The sequence below is a fragment of the Penicillium pulvis genome, assembly GCF_028828015.1.
Source record: "Penicillium pulvis strain IBT 33274 chromosome Unknown contig_23_segment0_segment0, whole genome shotgun sequence".
In the NCBI taxonomy this organism is placed as follows: domain Eukaryota; kingdom Fungi; phylum Ascomycota; class Eurotiomycetes; order Eurotiales; family Aspergillaceae; genus Penicillium; species Penicillium pulvis.
In genome coordinates, this window is record NW_026643075.1 from 1,629,848 (window position 1) to 1,651,047 (window position 21,200).

Below are 21,200 nucleotides of genomic sequence, written 5' to 3' on the forward strand. Positions count from 1 at the left end.
TATAAATGTGGCAACATGCTCGAAGGGTTGTCTTACGAGACATGAAGAGAGTCAATGTTCTACCTGCCTTTGAGCTCAATACATAGTCCTATCAGATAAGATTTGTTCAGTGTCTGTATATTTGATTATTTTAGACCTGATATTAACCACAATATAGACATATGTAGACAAAAGCGGGACAATCAAAATAAATTAGATGATCCTCATTCTTTCCCTTTTTCTTTTCTGATTGTGGTGTAGAGCTGACGACGTTGCGGCTGTGTTAGTTTGCGGTGAAGGTGCATAGTACTAATACGTTTTCGTGCTGCGCTATTTTCGTTAGCTTCAAATCTTCCAACTTCTGGTACGCACTACTTTCAGGGTAAAGTGGGGACTGGTGGATCGGCGCGATTCCTAAGTAATACCGATCACCACATGTTCTTCCGAACGCCTAAATTTACGCTACAAATCTTAGTTTTTCGTGATAGAATGCTTGGCTTAATACACTAGACGTGATAAGCAACAATAAAGTAGAAAGTGACGCCCGATGACGCCATGAGTTGGAAGTATATATCACGTGATGTTGTTTTCAGACCGACGATCTGGTTCAGTGACCCCGCGCTCCCCTGATCGGTGTTCACCTAATGATTATCTGATCCTGATTTTTCGACAAGCTTTAATAAACTTCACAAATCCCACCAGTCATCATGGGTTTCATGGGTCACCATGATCTCGCTCCTGTGGTCGAGCCTATCGCCATTTTCAACCAATTCGTCGCGAAGGAGCCACAGACGATAGTTCTCAGAGAAAAGGTGCTCTCCGTCTCTGGAGACAGCTTTGATATCAAATTGGCCAATGGCGAGACGCTTCTGAAAGTGCACGGTTCCTGGATATCACTTTCTGGTCGCAAGAAGGTCGAGGACGCCCATGGCAAACACCTGTTTGATATTGTCAAGGAGCATTTGCATCTCCACACGACCTTTGCGATTGAAGACACCCACGGCAAGAAGATTTGTGAGGTGAAGAGTAACCTTACATGTAAGTGCCGTCGTTGGTAATTGGATCATTTAATACATGTCACTAACTGCAAGTAGTGGTCGGCTCCAAAGCCACCGCCACTTTCACTGATGCTAACGACCATGCAAAGACTTTCAATATGAAGGGAGGCTGGTTCGATCACAGTGCTGATATTGTTGACCATAAGACTGGCCAAACTGTTGCTCGTGTTGACCGAAAACTGCTCAGTGGCCGTGATCTTGTGTTCGGCCAGCAGACCTACGCCGTTGTTGTGGCGCCTGGCGTGGACGCAGCACTGATCGCTGCCATGTGTATATGCTTCGATGAGAAGAACAATGAGGAACGTGGCGAGTAGCCATATGAAGTTACATTAGATGGCATGTGATTGCGGGAAAGGACTAGCTGAGCCCGCTCTCTTATCATGTCTCAGAGCGGCTGTTGAGGTAGTCATTCAAGCATTTGACGCGCTATATTTGATCAAAAATATTTGAATTCATCATGCAATATGGACTGAACATCCCACCAACTCAACGTGGAAGCTTGAAGGTAGTAAGGTAGTCTCGGCTGCAAATATAGATCTCTCATCTCATACCAAGACTACATTTCGTTTCGAACATTGCTTGAAGTCGTGATGAATTATATTCCAGAAAGTGCTCTAGTCCATTGAGTAGCCCCATATCTGATTTAGTAATTTCCCACGCTCTCCACTCCAATGTTTAAAGCATATGCATATAGATTGATAAAGCCCTTTGAGACAATCTCAGGGACACCTAAGACTCTTACATGGTGACTGACTGAATGGAGTGATGCATATATGGTCGGCTTCTAAGAATGCGGGTTATTACATCCGAAGAAGATTGGTCGTCTCTCAACATCAGCTTGCGAAGGTGATAGACTGAAGCGGGTAATCATTAGGCCCTACTAATATATAGAGCCCAGGTGAATAAACCATCAGAGGACGACCATCATTCCCACCGGATTTCTCAACTATTCGGATTTGAACCGAATCAACTTCACGTCACAGGCCAACCCCAAATGAAGTCAAAAACCCACACGAAACGGCATTCAACTGAAAACTAGATAACTGAAAACTAGATGTAGACCATTCCTATGGCTCACCCTAAAGGTTGTCACATCTATCGCGCGCAGGAAATCGTGAATAAAGGCATTTGCGATCGAACGGGAGCTGCCCACCACCTTCCAAGTCATCGATCCAACCGCAGATTCGAATGAGTGCATCAGCTTTGCACTCTAACAGACTATTTCCAGAAACCTGAAAGGACCAACGTTCATGGTCTATCACAGCATCAGGGAACTCTTCCAGCGTATACTCGTGGGATAGAATGCGGGTCTGAAAGGCATGTAGAAGCTGCATGTCGCTCATGCTGTTGTCCAATTCCTTGATGAGAATGTTGATATACATCGTAGGTAATCAATGCGCGGCTTAGAAGATTGGTCTGGATTATCCAGGGTCGTTTTGGTCTTAGTGGCCCTGCAAGCCAAGTGTTTTGTTTTGCTAGACTGGCGTTGGCGTGATAAGCAGGTAAAGATAATTGAAGATACTGTAGTTGTCACTGTTGTGAGGGCTACTGTCTAGAATATATCTCAGGTGTTTATATAATTTCTGTAGACAATGAAGAATTAGTGAAGTCGAAGTTTGAACTGACAAATTGATACAATACATTAAAGCAAGACATTCAATGGCCGTGCTTTGTACACAAGATTCTTTTGAGCGTGGGTATACTTCCAATCAAAACCTCAGGCCACAATCACATGACCCCCGCAATCATCACCAAATCCAAATCCAAATCCCACCGCCGATCAGGCCAATTGAACCACACCACCTCAATTCCTCCTCTCGTCCCGCGAACAAAGGCATCACCGCAAATCCCAACCACAGCGAGGTCTCCACCCCTCGCCAACAACCACCCAAAATGGTCGACATCGTCCCGCTCAGCTCCTACCCCTCCTACATCGACCTCCTCCCATCAATCCAGACCTGCAACATCACCAACCTTCCCGAGAACTACTTCTTGAAATACTACCTCTACCATGCCCTGACATGGCCCCAGCTGAGCTTTGTGGCGATCGTTCGGCCGAAGGGCGGGTACAAGGCTGGAACTGGAAGAGGTGCTGCGGGCGATGTCTCGGGACAGTACCCCAAGGTTGTGGGGTACGTGCTTGCGAAGATGGAGGAGGAGCCTACGGATGGAAAGCAGCATGGACATATTACCAGTTTGAGTGTTATGCGGACGCACCGGAGATTGGGAATTGCGGAGCGCCTGATGCGCATGAGCCGTAAGTTTTTTTCTTGGTTTCTTTTTCTTTACTTGGAGACTCTCGTGGCACAAAAATAGCTCTGCGGACTAGAATTATTGGAAGGTACGAGATCGCTAATTTATTTGCTGTTTATAGAAAGAGCCATGGCTGAGTCCCACCGCGCAAACTACGTCTCGCTCCACGTGCGTGTCTCCAACACAGCTGCGCTGCGCCTATACCGTGATACTCTTGGCTTTGAGGTTGAGAAGGTCGAGGACAAGTACTATGCTGATGGCGAGAATGCGTATGCTATGCGCCTGGATCTTACGGGCCTGTGGATGGACTGGAAGGCCATTGAGGCGCGGGACCGGGAGAACGAGAAGAACGATGATGATGCACAGGATGAGGGTGAGGAGGTTGGCGAGCTAGGCAAGAAGGACGATGCCAAGGATCAGGAGCGGATGGTCAAGGTTAAGATTGGACGTGCTTTGGGAGTTGGTGACTTGGTTGAGAAGAATGAGTCGCAGCAATAATAATCTTGATCGGATTATTTATCTGTTGCTAATGGGGCTTTTTGCAAGGTCTATATAGTCTGTCATGGGTCAACGCTATGCATGTCTGCAACATTGGAATGGATACATGAGGTGAGAAGACCTCCGGATGAATCATTAGAACATATCCAAATGAGCGCAACCATGTTTGTACTTCGAATTGAAAGAATGTACATATGCCCCAAACGCTCAAAATACAAAATGGAAATCATTCCAAATGCAAGGGATTCGTAACGTCATTGGGCTAGCTCGAGTGGCTGCCTTTCCAAATCGTACTCGCCAATATTTACCGCTAAAAAATGAAAAAGTAAACAGAAAGCCTTAATCCTTCCCCTTCTTCTTCGAAGATGACTTCTTGTCAGATCCTTCGTCTCGGGATGCCGCAGAGTCACTTTGCTGCGGCTTCTTGGAGAGGCGTGGCTTCAGCTTGTCCCTTAATCTTGTCTGTGGGGCCGATTTGCCCTTGCGATCAGGAAGTTCGCTCGGAAACCCCTGCATGCTAGCCTGAGAGGAAGAAGGCGTATTCGAGCCAGGGGTGCTGGTTCCCGAGCTAGTCTCAGCACGCATAGGCGGAATCCTTGAATTAGGGTAAGAAGTCTGAACAGCAGGTGCCGTTTGCGCACGAGTGGGAGCTTGCTGAGACTCGTTGAGCGCAAGATTCTCCATGCGCCCAGCCAGGGCACCCTCATCCTTCTTTTTGCTACTGTCCATAGACCAATGATGCTTTCCATGGCCAGGACTATGGCCATGGCGTCGATGATTTTTATGAGCCCGTCTTAGACTGTGATGCTCTTCACGCGCTCGGCGAACCACATCCCGAAAAGCCTTCTTGGTGGCACGATGTTCCTCTTTGAAGGCGCGACGTTCAGCAGCCTGCCGCTGTTGCTGCTCAGGTGAGTCCCATCGACCCCAGTCACTATTATCAGGTTTGGGGATTTGTTGATTTTGGTTCTTGGCCCCAGGACGCCAATTCGACCGGCCAGAGAATCGTGCCTCGCGGCGAGACACTTGTAGAACGTCGAGCTGACGGCGAAGATCAGCCGCTGCGTCATATAGAGTACGGTCGTGCCGGTCGTTCAAAGATTGGAGCTGGGTGCGGACTGTGGCTAAGTCCGAGGCATCGAGATCAGAAGTGGTAGATAGGGAGTCGAGAGAGCTGAGAGACGATTGGGATGATGCAGAGCTGATGGATAGGCGGCGCGTTTTTTCGGCGAGAGCTATGTCTTTGGCATCATTTTGGCTGCGGCTCTGACTTTGACTGTGAATTTGACTTTGATCTTGATTTTCAGCTTGAGTTTGGGGCTGGCTTTGACTTCTGTTTTGAGTAGTGGTTGCAGCCATGGCTGTGGGTTGCGCCGGAGGTTCGGTTGGCGACGGTTGCACCGGAAGTTCAGTTGATGAGGGTTGGGTTGGGGGAGTTGGCGTATTATACAGAGACCCAGTTGTCTGACCAGGGGGCCAAGGAGGCCGAGGAGGATAACCAGTCGGTTGGTATGCATCTGGCTTTCGACCAAATCGAGCCTGCTCTTCGACCCATCGACCATGTGCTAAGGCTTGTTCCTCAACCTGCCGGCCGTAGTGCATAGCCTGTGCGCTGATCTGATCACCATAATGTTGGGCCTGCTCTGCAAAGCGCTCGCCGTATTTCTGTGCTTGAGCTGTGATATTTGAAAACCAACCAAATGCACCCTTGGAGGTACCAGAGTTCTCATTTTGAGGTTGAGCGTACGCCCAATTATTCCATTGCCAGGGTGCGACGCCTTGAGGCGGATGTGGAGGGTAGTGACCGTGACCCGGGAACTGGGGAACACCATATGGAGCTCCGTACGGCATGGTACCAGGAGGGAGTCCATATGGAGCAGCTGGGGCATAAGGCCAAGCTGTTGGCGACTGCGACTGGGCATACTGCCCTGGCACAGGGGATGGCGTGTTTGAGCTCCATGGAGACTGTCCTTCTGTAGAAGCCGGGGCTCCATTGCCCTGTGTCGCCTTGGTTGCCGCAGGGTAACAATGGGGACACAGTGCTGACGAAGGAGCTGCATCGGGCTCTCCAATATAAGCAAATGTAATGTTAGTGGCGCGAGGCTCGAAAAAGCATTGATTCCATTCATCAACCACCGCCACAATGCGAGCTTGTCGCTGGTCATCTGTCTCCTGAGGCCTATCCTTGCGGTCCCGCTGGATCTCCGCTCGCAATTGGCGGGGGAGATGTTGCGAGGAAGCAGCTAAACCTAATTCGGGCGGGAACAGGTAGCGCAGGAAGGTGTCCCAATCCTGTTGGGATATCTCGTCCGTACGGGATGCCCAGCAGCGAGGCCGTCGGGGAAAGTCCTTTGCTTGGCTGCGGGGGTATATAGTCATGTGGTGGTGCAGAATGCTCCGACTGTCGTCCAGTACGAGTGGGGGTCTCTCCTCGAAGTAAGCCACGGCGGAAGTGAAATGGATGGGCACAATGGCAGGCGATGTTGGAGGTAGCTCAGCAGTCCGAGAGCTGCCGGCGCCTGATGACCCTGCATTATTCCTGCGTAAAGGAGCTGAATTTCGTTGCGAGGTATTGTTCCTGTTATTCGCCGGCGGTTCTAATGGATCGACAGCAGAGTAGGGCGGTGGGGCCTCCTCCTGGTCCATTTTGAGACTTTTTTCGCAGTCAATGCGTAAGGGACGGTGGGTATATGCAATGGGATCCCACTAATGGTCTTCAAAGGATCGCGGGTATCTGGCAGCCCGTCACAGCTCGCCAGCCATGTTGCGATAGGGTAATAAGGTTACCAATTCGAAGGCAGCAGGATTCTGAAACCTGGGAGGTTTGTGAGCGGATAAAGCTTGGCATGGGAACTAGTCTCCGCTATCTTCTTACGCTGCATGTGATCGAGCACTGAGGCGTATTGGTAACCTTGAACTCTGTGTTGTGAGAGATGGTAACTGGAGAGAAGGTCGGAGATGTTGGAAAGGCGGAGTACGATAAGATAATCACGGGTTCCGCGGATTGCGACAGAACTCCACCGAACCTATATAACCCTCGGATTGGGATGAGAGAAAATGCGCATTGAAATGAGTAAAATCATGGATGATTACCTGGGTAGGACTAACAAAATCTCTAGGAGATAAAGTCATGATTATGTGGTGAGATAGCGGGGTAGTCCAACCTACATAAGCCATAGGGCTGAGTCCACCCGATCGACAATCCCTTAATGACGATGCACATTAATTATTCGCTAGAAACTCTAGACCCGCTCTACCCACTATTTTCCTTGTTGCCAGCCCGGCATTTTGCACACGATACGTATGTACAACCATGAGAAAATCTAGAAAGAACCGAACTTCAGTCCCACGCGTCTCCCCATCCATCATCCCCATCTTCATCCTTCGGCTTGGTATCAATCTTCTTAGCCGGTGCAGCCACAACGCGCGGCTTGGGAGTGGCTTTAGCGACAGTCACATTGGAAGCACCTGCCTTGCCGAGACCCTTAGGTAAAGGTTTCTTGGTTTTAGCTTGGCTTTTAGCAGCCAGCCACCCTGCAAAGTCAGGCTCACCACCGTCGTCGTAAGGCACAGCAGGAGATTTGTTTGCTGAGGGATCAGGCGATGAAGGGCTCGGGGAGGCCACGGCGGCAGTAAATGGGTCTACTTCTTTTTCCTCATCGTCCATAGCACCCCAGGCATCGAATACATCATCTCCTTCATCTTCCTCCGGAGGTTCATAAACAGCTTGCGGAGGGCGGTCGGACATAGACCGACCTAGCGGCTGGGCAGTGGGGCGTAATGTCTGTTTGGGCAACTCAAGCTGCGTGGAAGGAGATGATTTGGCGGGGCGGGGAACAGATGCAGACCGGGTATGGTCGGGTTCAGCAGGGCTGGCGACCCCAGCGGTTGGTTCAATCTCGCCATTGGCAGTTGCGATTTTGTTGGTGAATGATGAAATTGCCCATCCAGCCCAAGACTTATCATTCGAGTTACCGGGTCGGGGATCGGACTTAATGGGTTCTGCTTCTGTGGGGGCAGTGGGTGGAAGCACTGTGTCTGCCATTGTGCTGCCAAATTTGCGAACCCGTTGGATGTAGAGATCGAGGGTTTTGTTTGCTTGGTCCCGAATAAGCCTAGACGCGGGTCAGCACAAGAAGCAAGAAATGTTAAGGCTTCTTGACTTGACTTACTTTTCCTTGTCTAATAAGGATGGGCAGATTGCAGGCAGAATTTTCCCAGCACAATCTTCGTCGGTGAAGACATCTATCGTTGCAGCCAAAGCAAGCAAGCCCGCAACTCGGGCGTGCGCGAAGGGGTCACGGATAGACCTTGTAAACGCAGCAATAAGGACCTTAGACCGGGTCTAGAGCAACGTCAGTAACAAGTCATCAAGCCATGCTTGAGGAAACGTACACTTTGTCCCAGATTTTTCGCAATCCGTCCAAGACAGATGGTAGTGTTTGTCCGAATACCAGGTTGCTCATCGTTAGCAGTACGAGCCAAGAATTTGAGCAATTCTCCATTGACCACTCGATCACTCAGTTTATTGATGACGGAGAGCACAGCCTTGACAGTCTGTTCTCGCACCACCGGGGCAACATCGGTAAATCCGGAGGTCTGATAATGTTAGCGAAGTTCTTAGAAGTGGGTGCTTACAACTTACCATTTGGGGGAAGATCTTGTCATTGACAACCTTCTGGGGAAGATTATCAATCATCAAAGGCAAATTGTCCAACAAGCATACACGGAGTGCTCGATCGGGATTGCCAAATAAGCGCACAACGACAGGAGTCAACTTAGCATTGAACTCGTCTGCCGAAAGCTTGGAGCCAATCTTCAAGGTAGCACTAAGAACCTTTGGTCCACCGCCACCAAACTCAACAGACTTAAGTAACTCAGGGAGAACTTTCATCTTGAAAAAGTCCTCGGGAAAGTCATCGGATAAGTTATCAAGTTCACTTCTTATAGTTAGCAGCTAAACTCACCACTTCAACCAGAGATAAACTTACTTAATGAATTCTTCCCTCTCGGCATCAGTTTTGAGACCTAGACTCTCCATATCCTCCGTCAACCGAATTAACGAAGTCTGGAAGAAACCGCCATGCTTTTTCCCTTGCTCAACAAAATGACCTGGACTCAATCTAAGTTTGGGGTTTGCAGTACAAAGACGTTTGTAGCTTTGATGCATGCTTGGGGGAACATTTGTTGTCTTGCCGATCTGATCACCACCAGAAAACTGGCCATTGAAAACCTCGAAAATCAAAACTCCCAAGCCATAAGCATCAACTGCTGTCAATGGATGGCGCTTGATGACTTCCCAGCCGCCTTTGACCACTTCCGGAGGTGTGTATCGAGCTGCATCGGGTACAATGCTTCCATACGTCTGTTTCTGTTAGCTTAAAAGGGTCACATTTCGTCGGCTTATCCCTTACTAACATATATAATGGCATCATCTTCCTTCATCGAGCTCAGGATATCAAATCCACCTAACTTCCACTCCCCGCTTTCACTTGTGTAGACCGAAGACGCGCGAACAGCACCATGGACAGAGGATGCATCTTCGTTGATAAACTTGAGCGTAGACTAGTGCAGCAAGGCAGATCAGCACACCTTTTTCATAGGTATATTGCAGAACAGTACGTACCGAGACAGTATATAGACCCCATTTTGCAGTCTCCTCGCTCAAACTCCGACGCTTGACCTGCCATGAAAGCGGCACAACTCGTTCGGTAACGATGTAGAGAGTTGACTCGGTCTGAGGACAAGATTAGCCTCTAAATTCCAACATGCAACCCAGCCAACACAGCAAGGCCAGCAGCAGGCCGATATACCTCGATTGTATCCAAAACCTTAATCACACCCGGATGGCGCAAGGTCCTCGATTTCCGCACCGCATTCTTCGCCAAGGGGAGACGCGACTTATTCGCCGCGATATCGAATGTGAACACACTGCACGCTGAGCTGTCATCCTAATTCCACCAAGGAAGCCATCAGCCTTGTTGTCCGAGGTTATTTCGGGGTGAACAGAGAACCACCCTACCCGTTTCGTACCGTTGTGCAAAGTCCAGATCGAGTCACCAATATCCACTCTATCGCCGAGAGAAAAGGGGAGCGAGCTGCCTTTTGCTATCGCGGATGCGACGGCGGATTTGAGGAAATCCATGGCCGCGGGATGCTTGTTGCCCGGTGGTTGCGGTGTTGTTTTGGAGGCCCCGGGGGCTTTTGCGGCTCGATGGCCAAGGGCTATTGTTCGAGAATTGGAGTAGGAGGTTGTAAGGAATGGCTTTAAATCCAGTGAAGGTGTTTAGATCCGGAGATAGTGTGACAGGGGGGTTATGAGTTATGTGGTTGAGCTGGAAAGTTGGATGCGGGCCCCGCCTTATCGGCCTAAGCTGGCCTTTGATTAATTTCGCAGGGTCCACCTTGGTTTTGTTTCTCTAAGCTTCCCAAGCTCTTCCTCACACCACCTTGCACGACATAATGATGTCCACCTTTTCTCTTGTTACTGACCCTTTGCTGAATTACTGATCACGCAGGCCTTCCACAAATCCTTTAAGCACTTCGGTATGTTGACCCTCGATCTCTACCCCAAGCACCACAACAAGCGACTTCGTCGCGTCTCCAGTGATGACTACCTGGTAAAAGGTCAGACTCCACAAAGAACCGACAAACCATAACATCCTATCCATACCGAAGGTACTCTCATTCTTTCACAACTCCTCCAGACTCTCGAGCTTCCCCGCAACGCATCGACCTTGTTGAGCTCATTCCACTTGGACCCAACTCATACGCGGTGCTCCACTACCTGCTTTGATTTTGCAACCTACCGTCGTCGCGTGGCCCAGGCTTATGCCTGGCTCACAAATTCGAACTTTATGCTTCAACTCTCAACTCTTCAGCAAGCGCACATACATGGCAAAAAGGCAGAAGGTCAAGCCAAAAGTCTATGGTTTCCTCGTTGAGGCACCACAGGTTCTTTCCTCCTCTCTGTCCCTTGAGGATCGACAGGAGGAGAGGACCGTGGTGGGCCTTGGGAGTTTCCATGTATATATACATACATTCTTCCATGTTTACATGGGGGTACGTTGGGCCGTTTTCTGGGGTTCCTAAGTCTGCTTCGCTTCCATGAAGACTGATAGGAACCAATGGCTACGGTCTATATATGAAAAACGGGAGTCTTCAGGCTCTTTCATTGCGCGAAGAGTTGCAGGTTTTGGTGTGAGGAACGGGTCAGACGCGGCTGAAAGCAGGAGATAAGCGGGCAAGTGGTCGGTTATTGCGAGCTGTGGTTCTTGTCGGGGCACGGTGGGCTTGCTCCTTGTTGATGTGGAGAGGTTGAGTGTTTGGTTTGGACAGAAATTTTGAGGAGCACCGCGGTGGATAAGGCGGGTTTGTCTGGGACTTGAATGATGACTCAAATAAACTGAAAAGACCTGAGGAGACATGCTTTTGTTTGAAGATTGCGCTTGAAATGAGAAAAGTCTTACTAACTTCTGCAATAGATCTGGTCCGAGATTCATTCGAATATCAAGCGTAACGTTATGCCAAACAAAGTATCTTTATCGTTCAGACTACATGTTCAAAAGACCAAATTTAACTTGATATAAATCCTTTCATTGGCATCCCACAGGAGCACTAGCGATCACTTGGAGACTACACACCGTCCGTACATACCACGCCTACTACTGCTCGTAATCGGCTTGAAATTCCGACCACTATCTCATCTGTTGCTGAAACAACCTGTCACACCTCTCACACTTCTCATGCCGATCCGCTGGAGGCAGGAAGCCCAACCTTCAGAGCATCCAGGCATACACAATATCAACAACCAGAAAAATAAAAAGGGAACAAGGGGTAAAAAGGAAGCAAAGAAGGGAAAGAAATGCAAATCTCGACCAGGCCCCCTTCAACTGCCAGTCTTGCCATAAGGAACAGCCCTGACAAGGAGGAGGCTCTGTGATGGTTCGTAAGATGTCAATGGCAGTGGCTGCATGCTGCGCAATACAGTAAGATTTCACCAGCAAGTATACCACCGAGCCCACGGCTCTGGGGGTTAAGTAGACAAGATAGATAGGACCACTCATTGAATCTGGAATCAGATTAGAAAGTGCCATTGACGTAAGACAAAAGACAAGTCCATATTACCTGTTAAATCCCATGGATGTGTGCATCATCGCTTGGCACACTAGTGTGATTATCACAGCTCACAGAAAAGACGAAAGCCAAGATACAGGTGGCCGGGGTAGTTTGTCAACCGAAGATTGACGACGGCGCAGATGTTCATCGCCAAAGTCAGAGGGCGGCGATAAATATTGACATTGAAGGGAGAAGCTCCGATATTTAATCATAGTATGTAGCTCATTTGCCTTCATCGGTCGCCTCAGCGGAGTGAGTTCCAGATCCAGAGGTGGCGGGGGTGTTGGAGGCCATCTGAGGGGGTATCTGAGGAACTTGGTTGAAGTTATTGCTTGGGGCGCGATGCTGGTTCGGAGGGAAATGGTGTGCCTGGTGCGGGCTGGAGGAAAAGTGTGGCTGTTGGGGGTAGCCACCACGACCAGGCGCTGGGACGAATAAATCAGATAAAGTTATGTTTTTTTTGAACGTGAAAAAGGTACTAACCGTGTCCCGGCTGTTGACCTCCGTATCCAGGCTGGCCAGGAGACATGAACATCATTTGCTGAGGTGGCTGGCCGGACTGCGAGTTCTGGTGCATCATCATAGGGGCGCCACGGCTTGGGCTGGGGTAGCCGCTATGAGGCTGAGGCGGTGCGTGCTGTGGATACGCGTGGCCTGGAGATGGGGAGTACATCTGCATCTGAGGTGTATAGGGGGACATACCCTGAGGCACACCCATATAAGGACCGTTAGACGGCTGTTGCACCATCATAGGAGCTCCCATCTGAGGGTTTACAAATTGTGGACCGTGACTACCTTGGTAATGTCTCATATGAGCAGGCTGCGGACCCCCATAAAATTGCGGCATTGGCTGTCCAAATGCAAGCTGTGCCGGGGGAGCCATAGGAGAGGGGTATCCCATGTGGCTCTGTTGCATGCGAGGGGAGGGGAAGACTTGAGATGAGGATGCAGAAAGCTGCATACGGTGATGATCATCCACGTGAGGGCCGTGGGGGTGATGGGCATGTGGCCCGTTCGGTGGCCCAGAAGAGGGCGGCATGCCAGGGTTGCCCTGCTGGAACTGGAACGACATCTGGTGCTGTTGAGGGAGGTGGGGGTTGTTGGAAGCAGACCGACCCTGAGGCGATGCGGACAGCCCTCCCGAATTCTTGAACATCTGATCATAGGTCTTTTCCTCGTTACCCTCAGGGGCATCCCATGTTGGCAGAGTCTTGTAGGGAGGCGGGATACCACCGTTGAAGATGACAACCCTCTCTGCCGACTCAGCACTCTCTTTCTTCATGCGTTTGATGGGGTTGAATTGATCATCAATAGATGGCCGATCAGAAATGGGGAGAGGCTTTCGAGTTCCGAAAAATGTGGAGGGAGTGGTTGCCCGTGACAAAGAGCGGTTTCGCGAGAAGGGGCGTGGGCTAGCAGCGGGGCCTCCCGAAGGAGCACCACCAGGAGTAAAGGTATTAGCAGCCGGATTCGGCTTGAACTCCATGGCGCGAACATTGAACTTGGCCGCAGCAGAAGTCTGGGTCTGGGTCTTTCCAGGGCTCATGACTCTAGGCTGCTCGCTGGCCGGACCAGTGGGAGGTCCACGAGCATCCTGGATAGGTAGCGGAGTAGGAACAGGGCCCATAGCAGCAGCTCCCTTACGTTGCTGCAGGTTATCGGCCAGACGGTGACTGAGCATACCCGTAGCGGGACGACCAGGCTGCATTGGCTGCTGAGGAAATCGACCACCTGGTCCGGCAAGTGGACCTGTGGGTAGATACCCTTGGCGACCGCGGGGGAAGTTCTGGCGATCAGACGGCGCTGCAGGGGGGGCAGGACCAGTGGGTGCAACGGGACGACTTGCGGGCTTTTGTTCGACAGGCTGGGCAACAGCTTTCGTGGGTGATTTAACATCCCCGGGAGTCTGGACTCGGTTAATGATAGCTTCTTGTCTATGCGGATCCTTCGCCAAGATTGGCACCAAGTCCTTTGGCACAGGGGTCGAGAGCTTAAAGTTCTTCGAAAACTTCATTAGCTCGTTCAATTTGACCGTCCGATCATACGATGCCTGGTTACGCCGACGCTCTTGCATCTTCAACTTTTCGCTATTGGCGAACTGACGGAAATGGTCAAGCACCTCCGTTTCCACATTTGCGGTGGCATTCTCAGCAACTGGTCGCTTCACAGCAGCGGGGACGGGAGCAGGTGTGGACGCCGGGGCATTGCCCGACGTCGTCTTTTGTTCGGCTTCAGCAACGGCCTTGGTAGGTGCCGGCGTCTGCGGTTTCTCTGCAGGAGCAGGCTCTTTCGTCGGAACCTGAACTGCTGCAGGAGTAGGAGCAGGCGCCGGTTGCTTATTCGGGGGTGCAGGAACCCCAGGTTGTCTGCGGCCCGGAGGTGTGTATCTGTTCGGCTGGCCTGAAACGAGAGGCTGGAAAGCCTTACTATCGCGATGAACACCACTGTATTTGGCCTCCTCGTCTTCGTCGTCACCAGTGGCTGGGGCCACATGACCTCTCTCCTCACGCATGTGGGCGTTGTCGGTGTCAGCGCCTTCGATCTCACGCGCAATACGAGCCGCCTCTACCTGCTTCTGGCGGAAGGATGGATCCGAACGGTCAATGGCAGTTGTATATATGTTTTCGTCGTAGCTGGTCTTGGCACCAAAAAGTCGTTCATTGGTCTCAAATTGATCCCAATTAGACGAATCGCCTGTGGTGCTCTCCAGCGACATGTCAACGTCCATCTCAGTCGGTTCCCAGCGCTTCAATGTACGCTCCCGCATCGCGAGATTGCCAGAGATGTCACTGTCGGTTCTGAATCCACTTGCTCCTGTACAGCACATGTCAGCATAATGTCACTTCTGACCAGGCTCTCATATTTCTTACCATTTGACTCCTTAACTGACACCTCCGCAGGGACGACATTTGGCACCGATATATCTGCAACATCCCTAATGTCAAATGACATAGCATGGTCAATTCCAGTCCCTAGATAGGGACTGGCCACATCGCTTGCGCCGTTGGTCTTGGACTGATTCTCGTCCGCACGTTGCACCATCTTGAGGGAAAACGACGAATCACTTGATTCCAGGGTCGATGATGAGAAGATACCCGTAAACTTGTCACCGTTCTTTGTGGTGATAGTAGTCCGCAGGCCCTACAGCAGCTGTGTCAGTACCAATCGTGCATTTACGATCGAGGAGCCGTCTTACAATGAAACTAGCAAATAGGAAAACCAGGCGGTCATGAGCATGACTGTCGGGGGTGTTCGACTCCTTCTGATTCGGACGGGGAGAGCCCGACTGTCGAGCCATGTTTCCGTTGGATGAGGAGTGGGAGGAGCGTTGCGTGATGGGGTTGGTTCCTTGGGTCCAGGCCTTGTGTGAATTTGTGCGCCTAAGGGTAGAACATGCTTCGGTCAGTAGGTGCAACCATCAATCATAAAACAGGAAGACAGCAGAGTGAATGTTGCCCCCGGTCCCGGGGTCCGCAATTGGCTCTCGATGGCACACAATGCCTGGCCTGTGCCTCAGCTCGCAACGAAAGGGCACGTGCATAGACGCAGTGACTGAGGGGCCGGAGTGAACAGGATGAAAATGAAGGACAATGCACCATATCGCCGGTCTTCAATAGCAGGTAAAAGCAGCGGAATGGTGGGTTGGTGCTAGTGGAGCGAGTGGATGTGGGGGTGGGAGTTCTAAAGGGAGGGACGTACCGTTGACCACCATCCCCAGGACTGCCAGACTGTCGGCGACCGTCCCCCTTGGTGCTGGCGCTTGGCCTCAGTGAAGGCCTGCCAGAGTTCTGTGCATTAACAGCATTGCCAGATGCGCTGTTAGCAGCTGGCACGGAGTTGAGAGTAGAAGCCATTGATTGACTCGGGTGGTCAAGTCAGGGCAGGCTTGCGGTCGTGGAACTTCACACGGAAGGTCCGCGAGGATGAGGCACGGAGCCACTCTCACACCGCCTGCACAAACAAGACGTGTTTGGAAGGAGGGGAAAGGGAGTCGAAACACAATCACAACCACACAGACACTCAGATAGAGGAGTCCAATGGCAAGGAAAATATTAGAGAGAAGAAGAAGGGGGAAGATGGAGATTCAAAAATGGGGATTTGTTTGGGGAAAGCAGGTCAGGTGCGAGAGTTGGTAATGTACGGTACTGGTGCGACCCTGATTGACAGCGGGATCGCTTTTCTATGGGGTTGACAAGGAATGGATCATGCCCTGATGTAATGCTTCTTACTTTACTTTGCCTTACTAGGCTCATCAGAGTAATGATTTCCTATCACTCTGTAAGACCTATCCATTTCTACCAAATTTCATCCTACCATTTCCCTCTTATTCACCAAATCGCCTTTGTTTTCCTCTGTGTTAGCTATATGTCTTTTGGGCTCCAACCCTGCGCCGGTTCACTTGTCAACCACGGTACTATAAGTATTACCAATACACAGAAAGTTACAGCCTGCAACATTTGACTAGCTAGCTGCACCACCATATTGCTTATAGGAATTAAATCACCGATCGCACGATCGGATCTGTAGAATATCTCGATCTACTCGTTTAATTTGCTAGAGGTCTAAGTGGAGAGGAGAATTCATAAAATCGGTATTACCCACATCATCGTAGGATTCTGTACCAAAACAAAGCCAATGAGGGATCTGCAGGGAGCACGACTTTCTGATACATGTACATTGTAGATTTCTTTTGTGTGAACCAAGTGACTCGCTTACCCTTGATTGGCCAACCATATCTCACCAAATAGACATGGATAGTCGATTGAAAATAAATGTATGTAGGAGTAGGAGACCTCAGGAGGCGCCCAGCTGCAGGACGGTGATGCCCAATGGGTTGCCTGGACGAAGACAAAGAGAGCCACAGATATTATTGTAGAAAAAGGGGGGGGCAAGAGATTCTATTTCCAGGACCTCAAAAGACAAAAATTCAGAAAGATGCAAGTCAACAAGTGGATAAGTGCGGGAGCTGCCGAGTACAAAGCGTGGTGATACAGATCCAATAGATCCATGCAATCCTGCAAGATGATACAGTACATGTAGTTATACTAAGAGTTTAGTGTAGGATAGGGTTCCATAGTTAAGGGAGTCCGTGCTCTTTGTCTAAAAATCACATGTGCGAATCATGTATTAATACGCAGTATTTACCCGTTAGTTGGGACAAAATGCGGGAACTGATCACGTCGATCTGCCCTGTGGCTGTTTATACGCGGTATTCGGGAGGCTGGGTCTGGTGCCTTGTTTGCTTGGCATCCCAACTCTCTCTCTCTCTTTCGCCCCCCATCGTCGCTTATCAATGTCAACACACCCTCGGGCTCTCTGGAGACCCTGCTGAGAATCACCTTCCCTTGACATTCCCTGGGACCGACCGACTTTATGGCGTCAACTTCTGGTCGCAGCTCATCGGCCTCTGGCCGTTCCCAATCGGCAAAGGGCGTGGTAAGTGTCGGATTCGTGTGGGATCGTCCCCAAAGTACGCAATAAACTAACAGTGCCTTTCTTCTCGCGATAGCCCGATAAACAAATCTCTCAAATTGAAAAGAGCGTGACGCACCTGCTTGTCGCAACAAAACAGCTACTTGAGACCTTGACTCAGTGGTCTCGAAAACAAGCCACCGAAACGGACGTGTCCGATGTGTACGTGCGCCTGGGTTATGAGTTCAATCTGGCGTGTCGTGCTTTCAATGCTATCGGTGTCGAGACTTCCGACCTAGGACCGGTTCCAGATGTTTTGCGCACAATTCTAGAAGATACATTAAGCCAGGATGCCTCTTCACAAAGCCTCGACCGATATCTGCCCCAAATCCGCGACATTATCATCAACTTGCTCCATGGTTTGAAGAAGAAGCAGGCGCGTCTGCGGTCACGACATCAGCGGGAGGATGGGCGAGGACTTCCTGGGAGACAAGCCAGCGCCGGGAGCATTTCTAGCAGCAACTCCACCATAGGCCAACTCTACGATGAAGCAGCGGCTTCGACTTTGCCTGGTACAAACATTCAGTCCCCGAAACGGTCAGCCCGTCGTTATGGCAGCAATGGATCTTTGGAAGATGTTCAGGCGACCCGTCGTACATCACCCCCGGTACCAGGAGACCCACGCAGTTACTCCGAACGGGACGCATCGAGGCGGGAGGCCCAGCAAACGCTCACCCAGCCATCACCGGGGGGTGAATCAATCTCCCAAAATGCTCCGCCTTCAGCCCCTCCAGACTTCCCGGCCCCGCCGCCACCTCCCAAGGAGGATGACGCGCTTGGTGCTTTGCAGCGAAGTGGAGAACTAGAGCGACGGGCGTCCCGGAGGTTCTCCGCATATCAAATCCAGAAGCACTTGGGAACCTCATCCAACGGAGTCCCGGTTCTTCCTACTCAGAATTCTCCCATTCCTAACCGCGGACGGGATGTCCGTGAATCTCTCAATGCGGTCCGTCTGCGAGGATCATACGCCCACTCCCGGCAGCGGTCCTCGAATCGTCTTCAGGAGACTGCCAAGACTGCTCAGCCCCAGCCAGGAGCCGGTATCCCTAAGGCCGTGGAGGAGGAACGCAGCGAAATATCTAGCCAAGTGACTGAAGCGCCAGAGAGTGACGAAACGCCTCGACCCCTGGATCAAAAGCCCGAACCGCCCGCTAAGGATAATGATGAGGTTCTACGGGATCATGAAGCCCCTCCTAGCTTCCCTTTACCACCAAAGGGACCTTCGCTTGAAGAAGCCTTTGACCCCGAGAAGACCCCTGCCCCCGCCACAGGCACACGCCCAGAAACGCCAAAGGTAGCGCGTCTAGACCCAGCTGATGTTGCTACTCCTCCTTCGGTTGCCCAGTACGTGGCAGAGCAACCATCTCCAGGTAAAGAGTTGACTCTCTTCTTGCAGTACAAAAGTAAGATCAAGAAGTACGTACTGCCGGACGGCATCGCAGATCTTACCATCGGACGCCTCCAGTTGGCTTTCATCGAGAAGTTCGCGTGGAATACTCACAACAATGGGGCCGATCTACCGGAGATTTATATCCAGGATCCAATTTCTGGCATCCGACATGAATTGGAAGATTTGGCCGACGTCAAGGACCGCTCGGTTCTTGTATTGAATATGGACAGTCTAGACGAAGTCAAGAAGCATTTTGATGAGAGCTTTGGAGGCGTTCGCGCCTTGGTGGAAGGCGTGAAGGAGGCACTGGCTGGCCAAGGCACCGTGATTCAACTGGTCCAAGCCCGCCAGCTCGAAGCCGCTAAAGAAATGGCCCGTTTGGCTGCTGCTCCCCCAGCATCTGCGCCCGTAACTGCAAGCTCTGGCGGCTTCCCTAAGGCATTGACATCTGCTAGTGGAAGCCAAATCGCGGAATTGCAAAGCCTACGTCGTGACCTGGCTGTTCTGCGTCAAACCTACTCGAACTTTACATCTGATGTCACCAGCTCTATGAGCGCAGTCCGTACCAAAGCAAGTCAGGTCAAGGCCGCAGCTGAGAATGTCGCTGTTCCCACATATGAGGGCGATGCTGGCCGTGCGCGGGTTCAGACTGGCAAGAAGGAGCTTGGTGACGAATCTGAGCGTCTTGTTGCACGCGTGGATGATCTGCAAGATCTGGTCGAGGATCTTCGGAAGGATGTGGTTACACGAGGTGTTCGACCTCTCCCAAGACAATTGGAGGGTGTCAGTCGTGATATCAGCAACGTCATGAAGGAGATCAAGAAGATGCAGGACTTCCTTGGACGCGAGAAGCCCATTTGGACCAAGATCTGGGAGAAGGAGCTGCAGTTGGTCTGCGAAGAGCGGGATCAGCTTACCATGCAAGAAGACCTTGCTGCTGATCTGCAAGACGATCTTGAGAAGGCAGCCCAGACTTTCGCTCTAGTGGAACAGGCAACCAAGGAACAGGCCATGGAGAAGGCCAACGGTGGCGGTGTCGTTGGTGCAGTATCTTTGCGGGCCCCTTCGCGTACTCTTGGTATTGACCCGACGGTCGACCCCATGAAGGCCAAGGACGGTGTTTTGGGTGAGGTTCGTGCGCTACAGCCCAACCATGAAAGTCGCCTCGAGGCTATTGAGCGAGCCGAGAAGGCTCGCAAGAAGGAGCTTGAGACTCGACGTATTGGGCTGTTCCAGAAAGAACTTGGTACCTTTGTCCAAGAGGGCAAATTGAAGAAGAGCGGTGGTATTGAGGAGGCCGAACGCCTTCGCACTGCCAAGGATGATCGCATTAGAAAGGAAGTTTGGGACCGGCAGCAGGCCCGCAATGCCGAGATGGAGAAAGCCGAGGCTGAAGCTGCAGCCGCTGCAGCCGCTGCTTCTGAAGAAAAGCCTGAAGAAGAGGCGGATTCGAGTGAGCCGGCACCGGAAGAAGCTAGGGCAGAGTCCCCGAAGAATGACGATGAGTCCCCGGTAGGAGAGGAGGCTAGTCCTGATGAGTCCGCAGAGCCCGAGCAGGCACATGAACCTGGATCTACCTAGACGAGCTGCTTGTTGCTCCTGTCCTCTTTTCGAGACGTTTCTCCTTGTTGTTTTCATGCATTTTGTTGTGAAGGGTCCCATGTCGTTGCATTTTCCGATTATACCTGTGGCGTGTTTCATTATACCATGTGTCCTTGCATTGCCTGTCATTTACTGACGATACCCTACCACATATGTGGTCTGTTTCCCTTGTTTATTCGCGAAGCATGGAGTTTGTGCCCAAGTAGCTCATACGATCGTTGAGCATATGAGTTCATCTTAATGTGATTTATTGATCTTACTTCCTTACATGGAAATAATCTTTCCCACTAGTTCGCACTAATCAAGAGTGGAGCGCATAAAAAGTAGAGCTTAGACCCAAAACAAGCCCAGCCATCCTCTTTTCTCACCGTATTTAGCTCTATCCGCCACTCCTTCTTCCTTTCGTTAGCCATGATTTTCGTGATCGACTGTATTTCTCATTCTACATTTACTTTGTGTCTCGCCAAGCCACTACATAGGCCCGCATCAGCCATCAGCCCCGTGTGAAACACAGATCCAATCCTAGTCACGGGTGCCCAAGCCATTCTGTACGACGCTATGTTTAATTTCCTTATCGTCAGGTTTCGATCATGATGCAACGCCTGCTGACAACAAGCTTAGCATCCAAAATCTTGACATTGTTTGCCTTGCGCCGTTATTGTCGCCATAACCTTGGATATCGATTTTGTTCGATTCTCCTCATTGGTCTTAGTTGGTCCCCATGCGACTCTTACCGACATTTGCGTTCTTGCTTTTGAACGCAGGATCTACCTGCTCAGCAACAGAACATGCAAATTCATCGTTGGAGATTGGAACTACAAGCAGCTCAG

At 50.8% G+C, this 21,200-nt stretch overlaps 6 protein-coding genes across 6 annotated transcripts; 3 read left to right on the forward strand and 3 right to left on the reverse strand.

Annotated features, from left to right (window-relative positions):
- Window positions 1–686: 686 nt before the first annotated feature.
- Window positions 687–1,351, forward strand: N7503_004872 (LURP-one-related/scramblase family protein; the record flags this gene model as incomplete). The annotated part of the gene is made up of 2 exons (XM_057064419.1): window positions 687–1,017; window positions 1,074–1,351. 2 exons carry the CDS (start codon window positions 687–689, stop codon window positions 1,349–1,351), a joined length of 609 nt encoding a protein of 202 aa, XP_056922162.1.
- Window positions 1,352–2,696: 1,345 nt separating this feature from the next.
- On the forward strand, window positions 2,697–3,788 carry N7503_004873 (peptide alpha-N-acetyltransferase complex A subunit ARD1; the record flags this gene model as incomplete). The annotated part of the gene is made up of 2 exons (XM_057064420.1): window positions 2,697–3,294; window positions 3,412–3,788. 2 exons carry the CDS (start codon window positions 2,697–2,699, stop codon window positions 3,786–3,788), a joined length of 975 nt encoding a protein of 324 aa, XP_056922163.1.
- A 339-nt stretch (window positions 3,789–4,127) lies between these two features.
- On the reverse strand, window positions 4,128–6,434 carry N7503_004874 (uncharacterized protein; the record flags this gene model as incomplete). Its single annotated transcript, XM_057064421.1, has 1 exon — window positions 4,128–6,434. One exon carries the CDS (start codon window positions 6,432–6,434, stop codon window positions 4,128–4,130), a length of 2,307 nt encoding a protein of 768 aa, XP_056922164.1.
- Window positions 6,435–7,128: 694 nt separating this feature from the next.
- On the reverse strand, window positions 7,129–9,966 carry N7503_004875 (COPI-interacting protein CEX1; the record flags this gene model as incomplete). The annotated part of the gene is made up of 9 exons (XM_057064422.1): window positions 9,811–9,966; window positions 9,602–9,739; window positions 9,415–9,525; window positions 9,207–9,353; window positions 8,780–9,153; window positions 8,434–8,728; window positions 8,184–8,387; window positions 7,961–8,133; window positions 7,129–7,903 (listed from the first exon to the last, which is right to left on the reverse strand). Exons 1-9 carry the CDS (start codon window positions 9,931–9,933, stop codon window positions 7,129–7,131), a joined length of 2,340 nt encoding a protein of 779 aa, XP_056922165.1. The 5' UTR covers window positions 9,934–9,966.
- A 2,162-nt stretch (window positions 9,967–12,128) lies between these two features.
- N7503_004876 (putative PAB1 binding protein (Pbp1)) lies at window positions 12,129–15,760 on the reverse strand (the record flags this gene model as incomplete). The annotated part of the gene is made up of 5 exons (XM_057064423.1): window positions 12,129–12,331; window positions 12,390–14,720; window positions 14,777–15,047; window positions 15,103–15,286; window positions 15,606–15,760. The coding sequence occupies 5 exons, from the start codon at window positions 15,758–15,760 to the stop codon at window positions 12,129–12,131; spliced, it is 3,144 nt and encodes a 1,047-aa protein (XP_056922166.1).
- Window positions 15,761–17,200: 1,440 nt separating this feature from the next.
- Window positions 17,201–20,349, forward strand: N7503_004877 (formin-mediated actin nucleation enhancer; the record flags this gene model as incomplete). The annotated part of the gene is made up of 2 exons (XM_057064424.1): window positions 17,201–17,342; window positions 17,416–20,349. Exons 1-2 carry the CDS (start codon window positions 17,280–17,282, stop codon window positions 20,347–20,349), a joined length of 2,997 nt encoding a protein of 998 aa, XP_056922167.1. The 5' UTR covers window positions 17,201–17,279.
- Between the last annotated feature and the right edge of the window lie 851 nt (window positions 20,350–21,200).